Below are 16,191 nucleotides of genomic sequence, written 5' to 3' on the forward strand. Positions count from 1 at the left end.
GGCAGTAAGCACATTAGTTGATATTGATTTGTGCATTATGGTCGAAATATTATATTTGTGTTGCGAAGTATGGACTTCCAACCACACCCTCACCCTAACCTAACCACAAATGGGACTTTAACGAACCCTTGTAACTGTGTGCCTTTTCCAGAAAAATCTAGATCCGCCTGTGACAGTACGTAAGGATTCATGTTGTCTAACGGATGATATAAAAATACAGAACACAACAAAGCATGTACGCCTGAAGTCTGAAACCTTTCCTGATGCACTTCCCAATGAAGTATTTGCGAACAAACAGTATCTAATTCTGATTTCGGTATTTGAAGATTTATCTAATTTCCTGTATCTGGCTATGTATTTATCCCACGCCATCATTCGTGTTATTGTGCTTCCGTTTCACAAGGTATGAAAAGTGGCGATATACATATATTTTTTGCCGCATTCATTTGCAAGGTCGCTAGAAAAAAGCTCTTCCTGGCGCTGACGTGAATTTATTGAAATGAAGAATTAAGGACGTTTGGAGTAACGTTGTCGGTGTTGAAGCATGTGACATAACAGAAGAGAGAAGCCACAGGTGAGTGTGTGGAAAAAGTATTTGTAACCTTATATTGTCAGTATTTATTACATCAACATACTTTAAGTAATTGCAAATCGTTAATTTTATTAATTTCTATATTGCATCATTAAATACTAACTCAAATAAGAAAATAATATGAATACGTCTACATGAACCTTCTTCTTTATAGAGCTCTATTTTAGATGCCTGTGTTTTCAGTAACTTTCCTTTTATTGATTGCGGTAATGGTTAAAGCCAAATGGAACTGCTTGATTAGTTTTTTCTTATCTACTTTCTGAAAATACACACAACATCATTTGATAGTTACATATTTCTGCACAGTAGCGGTGATTGGGTGCCAAAACTTGGGTGGAAGAACAGTTTTCTATCTCTTGGTAGACAAGGCTTAACATGAAGAGGCCATAGTGCGGGGGAAAAAGTGGCGAAAAGTGGGGGTCAGCTGCTCCCCACGCCCCCCTTAATGACACACATAAATTCGTCTCTATTGATGACGTCATTAGCAAAAAAAATTATGAAGGGCGAATTGTATGCGTGTGTGTGAGTGTGTGATTACAGCCAACGAATTATGAAAATATTATGTATTCAAAATATGCGGTTCGCAACGTCTGTTCAACGTTGTGAGCGCCACTTAATATGCAACCTCCCTTTGGCTGCAATCCTTTATATTACACCACGGTTAAATATCTTCAGGGAGTAGGTTCTTTTTAGAAAGGAGCCCAGAATGAAGTCCAGAGGGAAGAAGACCACCTCCCATTGATGAAGGTAATAAAGTCATGAATCATATAGAAGAAGAGAAATATATATATATATATATATATATATATATATATATATATATATATATATATATATATATATAAAGATGAAACTTTATTAATGTGAATTCAATTGAAGTAATGAGAACCTTTGAAATAAAAAAAATGATTACGTAAATATTTAAATTAGTGTGTTCTCAACTATATCTCGTTAATGTAAAGAGATAAGATGTAATAACACTGATGAACAAATTCAAACTTTTTTTTGCTCCTTTGAACGAAAATAGGTGATTATTTATAATTCGACCCCGCTGAATCCAAATCTGAAAGTAGAAATGCTGTATCACCTATCGTTTTCCCTGAATTTTCATTTTTTGTTTTTAATAAAAATTTAATTCCCTTTGTAATAATACATCGAAATTTGAAATTATTTTTGTTTGTTTGCTCATGAAATAAGATTTAAATATTGAAGTGAATAACTATGAAATATAAAAAAATTAAAAATATATATATAGGACCGATTTTGAGTGTTCAATGAAGAAATTTCATGCAAAAGAAAGGGAAAAAAACACATTTTTACTCACATTTTCAAAATTTTTTTCTTGAACTCTGCCGTTTGCAACTGCCACCAGAAACCTCTTCCTTGAGGTTCCAACAGTAGTCTGCTAACATGTTCTGTACAGATTTTCCTAAATATATCGTTTCTCCAAGACAGAAATATCCTGGTGAAATCTCTCGCCGCATTCGTCACTAACCGAGCCCAAGTTAGAGGGGGAAAAGTCCAAATGCGAATGTAAAAAGTTAATTTTCAAGGACATATTGCACCCCATGCGCTGATAACACTTCAACAAGTTCTTAACAAGTTCCGTGTAGTTGTCAGCTTTCACATTTCCAAGAAAATTACAGCATACTTGTCTGAAAGCTAACCATGCGCATTTCTCTTTTTCTGTTAGCAATTTCACAAAGTTGTCATCATGAATGATCTCACAGATTTGCAGCCCAATAAATATGCCTTCTTTTAACTTACTATCACTGAGTTTAGGAAATGTTTTTCTCAAGTACCCAAAACCCTCATCGTGTTTATCCAAAGCTTTAACAAATTTTTCATCAGCCCTAACTTTATATGCAACGGTGTAACAAAATCTTGTGTTTCTCAAGTAGAGGGTGATTCCTAACACTCTTCTCTCCAGGAATTAAGTTTTTTCGTATGGGCCAATCCACAATGTTGTAATGTTTATCTTTCGCCCGGCCGTCCCATTCCCAAAGAAAGCAACAAAATTTTGTAAACCCAGACTGCATGCCTAACAGTATACCAATCATTTTGCTGCCTCCGCATATCTGCCAACCATATTTTTCATAATTTATCAATTTTAATATTGTATCCATATTTTCATATGTTTCCTTCATGGTGGAAGAATTGGCAAGGGGTACTGATGGGTATATATTCCCATTATGCAACAATACTACTTTAAAACTATTCTTAGATGAATCTAAAAATAGTCTCCACTCGTTTGGGTTGTGACTCCTTCCAAGTTCTTGCAGAAGACCTTCTACATCATTGCAGTAAGTTGACTCATTACTCACAGAAAAAAAATGTGTCAGTCATTGTTGGCGTTTCCGATATGACACCTTAACACCATCTTGTAATAAATTCCACCCTCGGAGACGAGAACCTAATAATTGCGCTTGAACTTTAGAAAGGTTGAGGTCTCTGACTAGATCATTTAGTTCGGATTGGGATATAAAGTGAGGTATATTTGGATCAGGAAAATTTGGATCTGTGTCTGAATATGAGGGTCCAGGTTCGTCATGTGGAGAAGCACTGCTTGTTCTGTTTCATCCACTGTCCATTCTTTAGGAGGCTTAGGAATTGGTATAAAATCATGACTCATTGGCCTCTTGGCTGAAGGAACATCAGGATAAAATATAGAATGCTTTGATTTAGAACTATATCTCACTATGTTTGTTAAACAGAAGTAACAATCCGTAGTATGATCTTTCTGTTCTGTCCATATTACAGGGTTTCCGAAGGACATTGATTTGTGAGTGCCATTGAGCCAACCGCGTAAAGTTCGCGAACAATTACAACAAATTTTACCTGGTGCCCAGCTTTTTCCCTCATCTACTTTACTTCCAAAAACTCATATGCTTTTTTCACTATAGGAGTGTATTTCTCTGTGACTTCGGAGTAAATTCCCCGCAAACATAACAAAACAAGTTCGGCTTATTCACACATTTGCGTGACATGGCGAACTCATTAATTGAGTTATAATACATTTCTTTAAAAAAACAATGCTCTGATCGTTTTGTTAAAATACAACTTACACTTCACTTCACTATACACAATATTACATTCACAATTTCACGAACATACACAAACATAAAATACGGTTACTCGCGAAGTTATCGGAAAGGAAGTTAAGACCCGACTAACCCACAAAAGAACAAATTTTAACAGAGAAACAGGAAATTACTCTACTGCCTGATGTTTCCTCCACGAAATATTAAGTGCAAGTCATAAACACACAAGGTCGCTAAAAGGTTCTTATCCATTTGCTAGGAACAAAACGTTAAGCCGGATGCGGAGCAGGGTGCGGAGACCTGAAACCATAAAACTATAAAATGTGGGTGTTCTGCAAAAAAGTTAGGTGATACAGGAAAACGGATGCGATATTCGTTATCAGCACATCTGAATACATAAAGATCACTTAGTTTTATTTAAAGGAGTATTTCATTGTTTATCAGTGTAATCTTATTAACTGTCTCCATTGCAAGGCTTGCTGTGTGGTTTCCTTCCTAAAAAGATCCCTACCCCTGAAGATATTTAGCCGTAGTATAATATAAAGGATTGCACCCAATGGGAGGTTGCAGTTCGGAGGTAAGAAGGAATATGAAAAAATCATAATTATCCTACATTTTGAACATTATGCAATTTGCATGAAGAAAATACTTCTTTCGAATGAAGAAAGAATAATATAATTATAAGTCAATATAATTATATCAATATAATTATTTTTATTCATTTTTCCTGTCCATAATAATTTTTCAGGAGCTAATCCTCCCCCCTTAAAAAAAATAATTCCGGTAACATCTATGGCCTGTTAATTTTCCCTTTACGCCAATAGTTCCTTGTGCAATTCTCTAATGATTCGTATCTGATATCATACAATAATTTTCTCAGAATTTGCTTCTTCTATTTACAGGTTTCCAAGGAAGGTGTTTTTCGAAGAGCAGTCAACATCGCAATATATGTAAATTGCACATATCAAAGGTTAAGATTTTCATAGCGCCACCATGATTAGAAAACTTCTTTGCATTACGATCATAGCTTCTGGATTCGTCGGAATTCATGGGGTAAGTGACGTAAGTAAGGAGTACAAAATAGATACTCACCCCTCTCAGACAAGGACCTGTACCTCGTGGTCTTCCTTGTTTTGAGTTTTTCTTTGCTCTCTCTCTCTCTCTCTCTCTTGACTGCCAATATATAATGACATAATTATTACTACTATATGCAAAACTTCTGAGAAAATTCATTCTATTCAACAAGTTGGACCTTTGCCTGAGGGGGCAGTGATGTGCCGTAGACTATAAGTTTACGTCTACATGCGTTGTCTACGCGTAGTCTACGCGAAGATTACATTGGCGTATAGTTTACATTGTCTACTGTAGACAATGCAAACAATAGGGAAGAGAGAATCCCAGTGCTCTTTGAAAGAGAAACCATTTTTTTTCTTCAAACATGTCGATAATCTGGGCCTATACCCAACTTAAGACCACCCGAAGTAATCCAAGTTATCGAATTCTCACTAACGAGGGGAAAAGGGACTACCGGAAGAAAAACAAATGACAGCCATAGTGAAAACTGACATTAATTTTTACACTGACAAAAGGGAAGGCTATTTTTTTTTGTCTTATTACTGCATGCATGTGTCTTTAAAGCAGATTTTTCCACGTGTGAAATGATGTCGTGTATGTCGCGACAAGTTCATTTTGTAGTTTAATTAATACGTAGTGAATTGGGTGAACGCAAGTAAATACTTAAAACACTTATTTCTGTTCAGTGGAATACTTCACGCTCTCTATGCTCACCTGCTAAGGCTAGTTGCTGCTTCTAGAGTCGTTTTCACGTTCAGAAGACACAATGGGCTCTTATGGGCAATGCTTTTCTTATGGGAAATACGAGCGCGGTGTTGCGAAATTTCTAAGGCGAAGAGGGACAATTACGCACCAGGCATGCATTTATTCCAATATCGTCGGAATGAGCAATGCTACTAAAAAGATCTCCGCCAGAAATGAAGAGTATGAATTTCTCCCCATGTGGCAAGTGGAAGCGGTTTCCTAAGTTGATTATTAAGCCTTATACGATTTTTGAAAAATATGATGAATTAGTATTTACCGAATCCCATGTATTCCTTATGGAACATCAACTTCAACTTCAAGTTACGGCTCATCAAATGGGAGTTTCGACTTTTCCTACTGCTATGACATAGTTCTACGTGTCCTTTTTCCGTCCATGTACTTTTCTACGTCATCGGATATTTGATATTCCAGAGAGAACGAATAAAATAATGGTCCCATAAGCCTAGTGCATTTCTCCTTGCCTCCTACGGCCATCCTGGCAGTGTTGCCAAACCTGATGTGCATAATAGAGCTAAATTTCACCATTAATATAGCTAAAGAGGACTTTCAAGGAGCTAGATTAACGAAGGCTGCATAAAATGCCTACTAGGTTAATTTTAGTTGTCATAGGGGTAGGGGTGCTGCTATTACCGTTAGCTTTAAAGTGATGGCAATTTATTCTTTCTGGGCCTCCCCCATGGCGCAGTGGTAGCGTCATTGCCTTGTAATCAAGGGGTCCCGTGTTCGATACCCGTTGGAGGCACAAGTGGTTCGGATCCCACTTTAAACTGTAGGTCCAGTCCCGATTAGCCTTACTGTGCATAAAGTGGACTTAAAACACCAACTCAAACTCAATTTATTCTTTCTTAGTTTTCACCGCCTAGATTTGGCGGCATCACCCATCTCAATAATCCAATGAAAATATAAAATCGAAAATAAAGGGTTCCCGGATAACAAAATTGTCATCTTCATCTTGGCCACAGCGCTATATATAAGAATACATGGGGAGGAAACAAAAGGTGGGTGACGCAGCCTATAGCTATACGAATATCACGTCACGTGCAAAATGTACACTCATGGCAAAAGTTGGTATTTTTGGGCCGGAGCCAGCGGTGGCATCATAGTGGGGCAGAGGGCGGGTGCCACAGTTCACAGTCAAACGAGTGCACGAAAGAGCCAGATTTGGCTCCAAAATAGCGAAGTTGGCAACAGTGATCAGCAGCTGCCCCAGCGAGAAAGACCAAGGGGAAATTGTCCCTCCTTGCCTTAAGTAAAATCGGTTCCTGCAGTTCTAGAACGATGCGCGTGCCTTGCTCGGCGCCATGTTGTCTACGTTGATTACGTAGATTACATAATTTACATAGTCTACATTGTCTACACGTAGAATGTAGACAATAGTTGTTTACGCGTAGACGCACATCACTGGGTACAGGTTCTAGGGTAAGAGTATATTTTTGGCATTCATGTTGATATGTCCCACTTTATAGTCTAATGTCCGTAGGCATCCCGAATATGAAAAATACATTGTAGAACGCCGAGAAAGAACATAACGGCGCGCTTGCCCATTCGGACACGGTCTAAGGCTGCATTTCCATCCAGAAACACCCCTATGACGACGAATCCTTCTACTGGGGGAGGGGCAGTGCTTTCAGACGGAAGTCGTGTCAAGTCTTGTTCCACTTCCCCAGCAGGGTTCCTGCAATAAAGCAATGAAACTCGATTCTTCCTGGCTAGAATTAGGTGAATCTCGTCCCTTTCTTGGCAAAACTCCACAGATCCGGGAACAGTGTTTCTCAAACGCAAGACTCTTCAAGATTTTTCCTGGTACCATATCTGGGATAATAAACCTTTTTCGAGCAGGCCTCATCTCCAGGAAGCTATCAACTCGGATCATGCACCTGCACCTAACGACATGTTGGGTGAGATGAGTCAAGGCAAAGGGATAATAAACTTTTGCCTGCTCCCCACAAAATAGGCAATAGTTAGGTTGGAAAGTTTATACGGACTAACATATCTCTCAGTTGGTCGTACCATATCTCCATCCGACCGCACGAGTTTAGCTAGCGAACCAGTCAACGGTGTGGCACGTGAGCAAGAGCGTTAGCGATTGTTGCTTTGCTGAGATGACGTCAGCGCCTCGGTTCTTGATTGGTTGATTCGGGAGTTGTGACTCCCTCCCAAGCAGTAAATGCAGAATAGTCAGAATATTACGAATTTAATCTTAATCTACGTTTAGTACGAAGTGATTACCAGCAGCAAATTTTTTTATGTAAAAACCTTCCTGTTATTGCTGTTTCCATCCCATCCTAATCGCCGCCTCAGGTGGTGGTTCCAAAATTAACAGCGAATTGTATCGGATGGAAAATCGGCTTAAATTTACAGCACATTACAATCAGAGATAACATTTCACAAATTAGTAGCGTTCGGCTGTATACTACCCGAATACCCTTTAGAGAGATGCCACATCTCTTCATAATAAAAATATATTCTACAGTCACTGAAACTTCTCGGTTATTACGATCCCGTTAAGAGTCAATACAAGCCAGAAGGAACCGTGTCTGTACACTACGCTGCTACATGAGCCTGTAGTTTTTTTAGTGCTATGTAGTTAATGTTAAGTAAAACTCTTACAACCTACAGTATGGTAGGACTTGACAGGGACATTACTGTTGCATGGCAGTAGAAACTCGTCTAGAATTTTGAGATGATAATGAGACCACAATTTAAAAAACAAAACAAAAAAAACAACAACATGAATTTGAATTGTTGTTTCAAGTCCACTTTGTGCAAAGCTAGGCTAATCAGGACTGGACCTACAGTTGTAAGTGCGATATTAACCAATGTGCAATGTATCTCCACAGGGTATCGAACCCGGGACCAAAAACATGAAGAGATGTAGAAAAGGGAACGAGTATTTCATAAATGCAAATGGGATTCGCAACTGGAATTTTACCCAATCGCAAGGGACAATTTTGCTGCAGGCAGTGCGGAGCTTGAGTTCGTGTCATAAGATACCGTCTCGGTACCATCCCTGTACGACATTTTATATGGATATGAATTACTGAGTGTATATAGGGTCTCTGTGAAAACTCAACAGAGCATACATCGAGCTACGACGCCAGGGGGCCCGGGTTATAATCCCGGACTGGGCATGGATGTTTGTGAGTGTTCATTCATCAATTTCGTCATATCATCACTCATCTCCATCTTCGCAATTAGCCAAAAATGGCACAAAAGCGAAGTAAAATAAAGCAATTCAATCAACAGAACATACAGTTCTCTCACTTGATGACAACAGCGTTCCTAGATAGTGTTCAAGTCCGCAAGCAACACCGTTACGTTCTGTCTACGTATGCCACGAATTCGGACTGAAACGGGACGGAAATTACATGGGTAGAATGGTGCTTTGGACGGTGGTAGCAGCGGACCTGGTGAAGAGTCTCCTGCGTAAAGTAAGACAATTGATTCGACTTCAGCTGTCCGTAAGATGTGACCAGTTGAGTTCCGAAAAGAAACACGTTCTGCAATTTAGCTAATCCTCACTCACTATAAGACACAGACACAGTAGGAACTGTAATGATATAGTGGGGTCAAGTTGTGGTTGCACGCGGTATTTAATTTGGAAGCGGCTGCACGGCAACTGCAACTAAAAAAATTTAAGACCCGTACCATATATTACAAATTCCAAATTTGAGTCGCACTTCTCGCACGATAATGCGGGAGTTTACAGGCAGAACCTACGAGAAGCGCGAGACAAAGGCCCTGTAAGAGAATACACGTATATATATATATATATATATATATATATATATATATATATATATATAAACGTCAAAGGGTCTGGCAACGAATAGCACGCTATGCCTTCTCCATTGCAATAGTTTGTTTCTCGTAATTAAATTAACGTTATTCCCTCTCTCATTTTATAATTGCTATTCCCCAATGATCTCTTGGATTTTAAATTGCTATTTGACTCGTAACGTATGCTTCGTACATTAGCTTACAGACTAGAGTTCAAGGTAACGGAAATATACTGTTTAAATTTCTCAATCATCAACAACATAAATACATTGTGCACATTATCGTATATTTATTGAACAAAAACAAGACGACTCGTGAAAGAGTGCCAACATTAACAACAACAGTACACGCAAAGTTACAATTCTCAAAAGCGTGCGGCCACGCTGTAAATTCCTAGCACGTCCTGCGTGCTCTAATTCAATCATGAACATTTAATCAAGCATCAATTATGGATACGTAATACGTACACGTGTGTGCATTTAACAACAGACTCAATTAGACAATTGACAACCCAAAAATTAGCCAATACATTTCCTCTCTCTCATACATGTGTAAAATACACTATAAGTTTTCCTTTTTATTAGACTAATGTACTTTTCATATAACCATATCCCACTTATTATTATTATTCTAATTCTTCCGACATTTTAATGCTACCGTTAAAAGGGAGTGGATAAATAGGAACGAATAGTCCCGAGTAAACTAGGGGTGCAATGAAGGATCGTAGTTTTTCTACGCAATTCAAGTTCAACTAGACGCACCTTGTGTCATTATACCAAAACGTTAAATTAAGAGGCCAAAGATTGCACTACAAGATCGACGAAACGCGACTTGTCTGTTCATCAAATTGGGGTACGCCAGTTCATAGATTATTTTTACGTGCACTATGCGTTTATAGTCAGAATAAGCATTTTTGAGCACAAGGACCAGTAAACATAACTTAATTCAGTTCGCACTCGTTTGCGCACAGTTTTCCTTCTTTTTCCCTTTAGCGTAAAACAGTATAGGCACACTTAGTCTGTTCAATACGCCCCAAAAGGGGGAAAGGGGGGGAGTGAAAAAAACAACAGGTTTTTGTCGCCTTAATGTCTGATAAAAAGGGGAACGTGAAATTACGATAAACGTACGGCACAGCGTTATTGCTTTCCTAAAGCACAGCGAAGAGTTTTTACGTACCTAACCAATAATGTTCAGCCTCTATAACCATATGACACCGCACTCCATTTGTAGTCCTTATACTCTTTGCCGTGGCCCATCTCACGAATGGCACAAATGGTAGGCTTCTATTCAGCAGGCAGCATGGTAGGTACACCTCTCGCCGACGAGGAAAAGATGTAAGACTGGTTGATGCCGTTTCGTTCCGGGCGATCGAGCGTAACTGGGGACTGTGCGCCGAGATTTACGGCAAGCCCACTTATACCGAGTTTGCCACTAGAGGCAGCACCGGTAGAGCTATCAAGGCCGACGCCCTCTGATAGCCGAAAATTGAACCATGAGCGTATTTACGTCAATTTTCAGTTTATGTAAGGTTTACAAATATCAAGGTATTGAAAACGTTACAGAACACAGTACCGAAAGAGGAAACTGGCCTTCACTGAAACGTTCTGCAACTTAGTTAATCCTCACTCACTACCAGACACTGTAGGAATATAGTCCGTAAGTGAAAACTGGCCTTCACTGAAACATTCTACAATTTAGCAACTGCTCAGTTACTACCAGACGCAGTAGGAACACAGTACTGTAAGTAAAATCTGGCCTTCACTGAACCAATCTTGTCTGTCTCTTCCAGGTCAGGAAAGGCTTCAATGACCTTATGGTTGGTGTGAAGGTGGAAGGCGACTTGTTGCTGTATTCCACCACCTGCAAGAGCGACTGGACGTTCGCAGGAGCTTCCCGCTGCCTTGTGAGGTATCCCGCGGGAGGCGGTTGGTCGACCTATCTGATAACAGCTGTGCACGCCCACGACAAGATGGGGAACGGTGAAGGCGCCTCTTTCGAGAACGTGGAAATCACTCCTCACTACGTCTACTTCGTGGCCAAGTCACGGAACTTAATGAGCATAGATATTGATGTGGAAATATATGGGACGGACATAGTAAGTATAATGGCCGTCTCTAGAGGAAATATTTCCTGAGTAACAGATAACTTTTTCAATTAACGAAACAGAAACTTTCACAGTTACCTTTCTATATCTTTGGGCAATTCCATTGTGACCGGTGTGACATTCAAACAAATTTCCATCCATTCTTTCATTATTTTCTTAGCACCTTCAAATATGTGACTCGATCAATTCATGTAATTTTACTTTCCTTGATGAAAGTTATTTAATTTCAGAATATCGCTCCCCCATCTCAATTTTCGGCTACAGAAAATGCAGTTTTGTAATTGTGATGCGTGTGACACTTCTGAGACTTGACTTTAGGATCTTTCGCAGTCTATCAGAAAACCCTAAAAAATATATGGGTTTACTGAAACAATTTTATTTTCACAAAAAAACTTTACTCGACATTTAGATGCTTTTAGTTTCTAAAAATATTACTACATACTTTTTTAAAACCTTTCTTGCATGTGACGGGTGTGACATCATGCACATTATTTACTATATACTGTTTTGGAACAATGCAACGGCTTGAAAATTATCATAAAGAGATTCTTCAAACTAAGGTTTGTTTCAGAAATGAATACGATACTTCAGAGCTCAAGATATAGAAGCAATCAATGAGACAATTAGTACGAAATTATTTTTCTTACGCAATGAAACTAAATTAAGTGGAGACACCACACACAAAATCCTACTTCTACTATAAAAATTAATAGGTTTGAAACAATGTGTTATTTAAAAGCCATGAAACTAATGTTTGTATTAATAATTCCAAATTCTGCATAGTTTTCCGTTTAATTTCATATATAGCAAGTGATACTTTCAATAAAAATAAAATTAATTTTGTTTGTCCACTTTCACATGGAATGGCTGGCTGGCTCCCTTTCACGTGGGAGGAAACTTTCTTCTCCCAGGTTTCTACCACATTTTGAACTTGAATGCTCGGCTGAATCAATTGTACTAAAAGAAGGGGTGGGTTAATGACAAAGATCAAAACAAATATCTCCAGTCTCGAGCGTCAGGTGTATGGTGGTAGAATAAATCATGCCCTTTTGAATTTTCTCTGTACTAACTGGATGGATTGCTACTAACTTAGTACAATCCTACAACTTGGGTACAGTCAGGAGAAAATTATCGTTGTTTGTAATGGAGACTTACTAACATAACACGCTTAAATTTCAGCTCTAAAATAGGGTCCATCAGAGCTTCCAATGCTAGGTACAGTAGGCTACATGAATGAAAGAGAGGTTTAAGGGGTGGGCTTTTGGGGAGGCACCAAAATGTCAACCTCACTTCCACGTAGTACACCCCGATAACTGCGATGCTGCAGGTTAACGAGACTCTGGCGTCCAGCATAACCATCTGTAGGGCTGTGTGTTTTGTCCTTATATGTGCTAAGCGCCCCTTTATAGTCTCAGCCTTTCATTACGTAAGGAGATTTTAATCCTCAGAGACATGTGTTTATTATTACGGCAAGGGATGGGCACCGTATCATGTGACGGGTGCAAAATAGCCTAAGTGCTGTGTAACACTCGGTCGGGGGAGGAGGAAAGATGACCAATAGCTTAGTTAGCTAAGTGTTACAAGTCTACCCATAATGCTAACCTTTTTCTCCAGCGGTGGCATGAGACTCTATTTACACTCAGGGTTCGGGTGTATGTTGCACTTAGAGGGCTATGACGTAGTTTACCAGTTAAGTTCTTTGACAACTCAAAATTAATTAAAACATATAAAGGTTTATTTCATCACAAACGTAAGCAAGAAAGGAACTTAGACCCTTTTACAGTAGTTTTATACATCCAACTTATAGTTTCACAGATACAGATATATATATATATATACATATTTGGACCTCTCTATATAGTTACGGCCTTTTGTAGTTGACCTATAAAACTTTTAACCCTTAAAGAAAAGGGAACAGGTAAACCCATACAACTTCGTATATGATACCTAGTACTTTTGTAGGAAAAACAATTACAAAGGGTTTATAAACAAAGCACCTAAAAGAGAAAGATTAGTGTAAACTTGGAAACAGCTTTTTGTTTACATGTAGGAGTAACAGGCCAAAAACTAAGGAATATATTCTAAGAAGCGTATTTCCCAGCATCGAAGAGACGGGGTTTCGCTGTTACCATCCCCAACGTCGAGATGACGGGGTTTTATGAAAGAAAATGGTACCTAAATATCTCTCACCCGAAAGCGGGGTGGGTCCTCTCACACTAAAGTGGAGTAAATTTCTCTCACCAGAAGGTGGAGTTGGATATCTTTTTCTCTCTCCTGTTAGGAGGAGTTTACCTCTTGCCCGTAGGCAGAGTCCTACTTCTCTCGTCCGCAGACGGAGTCAAACTGAGATGCTAGCCCCGCTCTCGCCTTTATATTGGGTCGGCGACGCTAGCGTAAGCAAGTGGAAGAAATATAAACTATTAAAAGTATATTCTTACATTAAATATTGAGTTAGTTTACCAAATTAGAGGTGTAACCTGTTTTTAAATAGATACATTTCTAATTACATGTTTTTATCAGAAAGGTCACAAAAATAGAGGTTCGACTCGTACAAATTGTGACGAGACGGGTTCGTTACAGCTGATGCACCTACAATTTTTATTTCAATTATGAGTGCAAGATTTCAGTACTCAAACAAAATGGGATCAAATCTTTCAGTTTAAATTACATATTTACTTTACCAAGATTCATCACGTCACAGTTATCTTGAAATAACATTTAACCATACTACAACATAAATTTGTTACCTATGATTGTAAGGTTCATGGCAGGGTAGAGAGAAGACATTTTCTTCTTACAGTTCCGTAATAGAAGCAAAACGAAATCCAAATATACAGACAAGGATAACCTAACTGTTGCTTCATCCACATATAGAATTTTCTAGATTTCCTGTATAAATTACTATTGACAAAATTTACTTGTAAAAGTTCTGAATCAATTAAAATCTTTAAGATTATTAAACCTTAACATACAGTATGTACATATAACCTATAGCTTAACTGGTAGCTTAATTACTATTGTGAGACAAATTCTTTTTGGCTTGCACTATAGGATCATGCAGAAAATACGGCATTTTTATGCTAATATCCACTGCATGTTTATTAATTTTATTTATACTGTAGTACAGTAGTTGTGTTTCATCGATTTTCTTTATAAATGCATGTTTTTGTTCAATCGAATTTTTAATTATTTTAAATTTTTTTCGTGTTCCCTTGGAGTTCGAATTTTAAATAATCCACTGTATAATACTGATTCATAACAAGCACAGCTTCATATATTATTAACACACGGCCATGAAAACAGGCGGCTGGGGAGAATTACGCTGGTGCCACGTATGGGAAAGCTAAGCGAGAGCGGGACAAAAGTCGATGTTTCCCGCGCACTGTGTTGCAACGTCAACCGGGCTGCGTCAGACCGACCTCTCTCCGGGGCACTTTTGTGTTATTCCTGACCTATCGAGCAAATACTGTCAGTTTGTATCACATGGATTACAAGTACCAACTCTACAAAGATATATTTAATTATCTTAAACCTCCGAACACAAGGGGTTGTGCTCCGACGTGACAACAGCGCGAACTTCTGCCACCAGCCTAATTTCATGGACGTGCGTTTAGTGAATCTTTACACTAAACGAATCGTTTCTTCATTTCAGCAAGAAGAGAATCAATTAGATAGAGAAATCATGACTACCAGCAGAGAAAGAAAACCGAAAAGAGTTTTCGGTAAATAACCATTGAAATTTCTTGTTATAGTGAGGGCACTATTGCCTAACACAAACTTTTGTTATGTTTTTTCCACATTATAATCTGTGATTGAGCAGTAAGAGAATTTTAATGCTCATGGTTATAAATATTCTTCAATATAATACTTTCAAATCTGTCAAGATGTGTATTACTCGCTACCTTTTATAAGAAATTGTTACAGTTGCTGTAGGTGACAGCATTGGCAAATACTCATATCGGGGAAAGTCGTAGCGCAAGCTACAAGACACGCACCCACTCCTTCATATTTCAAGTACATACAGTATGTACATATAAGTATCCGTGTATGACACTTTATGTTTCTTTCCACACTCACTATGTTGACAAAAAGCTGCAAAACCAGCTGACCACCAACCCCTGGACAAGGGTAGCACGAGCTTACGCTGGATACATAGTGTGTTCGCCAGTGGCTGGCACCAACAAGGAGACGCTTGTGCATTACCATTTTCGATTCGTATATCCAGTCTTTAGCTCAGTACCACTACTATAGTGAACGGCACGAAAGTAGACAAGTCAAGGTCACACCACATACCTACAATGTTGCAAACAAAGATTATAGCTTTGAATAATAATTACTATAAAATGCTAGATAATAGTACTTACCATAAACAACATCACGATATATTTCTTACATTGAAATACTTATGGCCATTGCAAGAAAAAAAACAAGTTTCCATGAAATTCACAACGGAAATTACTTTGTTTACTTCAACCTGTATAAAAATGGTAGAGGCAGTGAAAAATAGTGAAACATTCTAAACGGTTCATAGATGCCTATAGTAGATATTGTATACATAAAATATATAAGTATTTGAAGTAAAGAAACAAGATGTTTCAAGAATCGTAAATATTCACCGGTTATACCTAGGTATAATGTATATCATCTTCGCTTGTCTTTTATTTGATCACGTGAAAACTTCCAGTGAGAATGTTTGTAATAAAATATTAAAATTAATTTCGAAAACACATACAGCGTCTTTAGTGTGACATGCCAGCTATAGTTTATGTTTCATTTGAAGGAGTTTTTCTACGCAGCGATCTGAAGTCATCCAAACCTCTTGCCTGTTTCGCGTA

At 38.3% G+C, this 16,191-nt stretch overlaps 1 protein-coding gene across 1 annotated transcript; it reads left to right on the top strand.

Annotated features, from left to right (window-relative positions):
• The first annotated feature begins 477 nt into the window (after positions 1-477).
• LOC145992687 (uncharacterized) lies at positions 478-15,231 on the top strand. Its single transcript, XM_083129069.1, has 4 exons — positions 478-574; positions 4,536-4,686; positions 11,042-11,347; positions 15,009-15,231. The coding sequence occupies exons 2-4, from the start codon at positions 4,627-4,629 to the stop codon at positions 15,084-15,086; spliced, it is 444 nt and encodes a 147-aa protein (XP_082985195.1). The 5' UTR covers positions 478-574; positions 4,536-4,626; the 3' UTR covers positions 15,087-15,231.
• Positions 15,232-16,191: the final 960 nt, after the last annotated feature.

Source organism: Lepisma saccharinum, chromosome 9 (genome assembly GCF_977018435.1).
Source record: "Lepisma saccharinum chromosome 9, izLepSacc3.1, whole genome shotgun sequence".
Lineage (NCBI taxonomy): Eukaryota > Metazoa > Arthropoda > Insecta > Zygentoma > Lepismatidae > Lepisma > Lepisma saccharinum.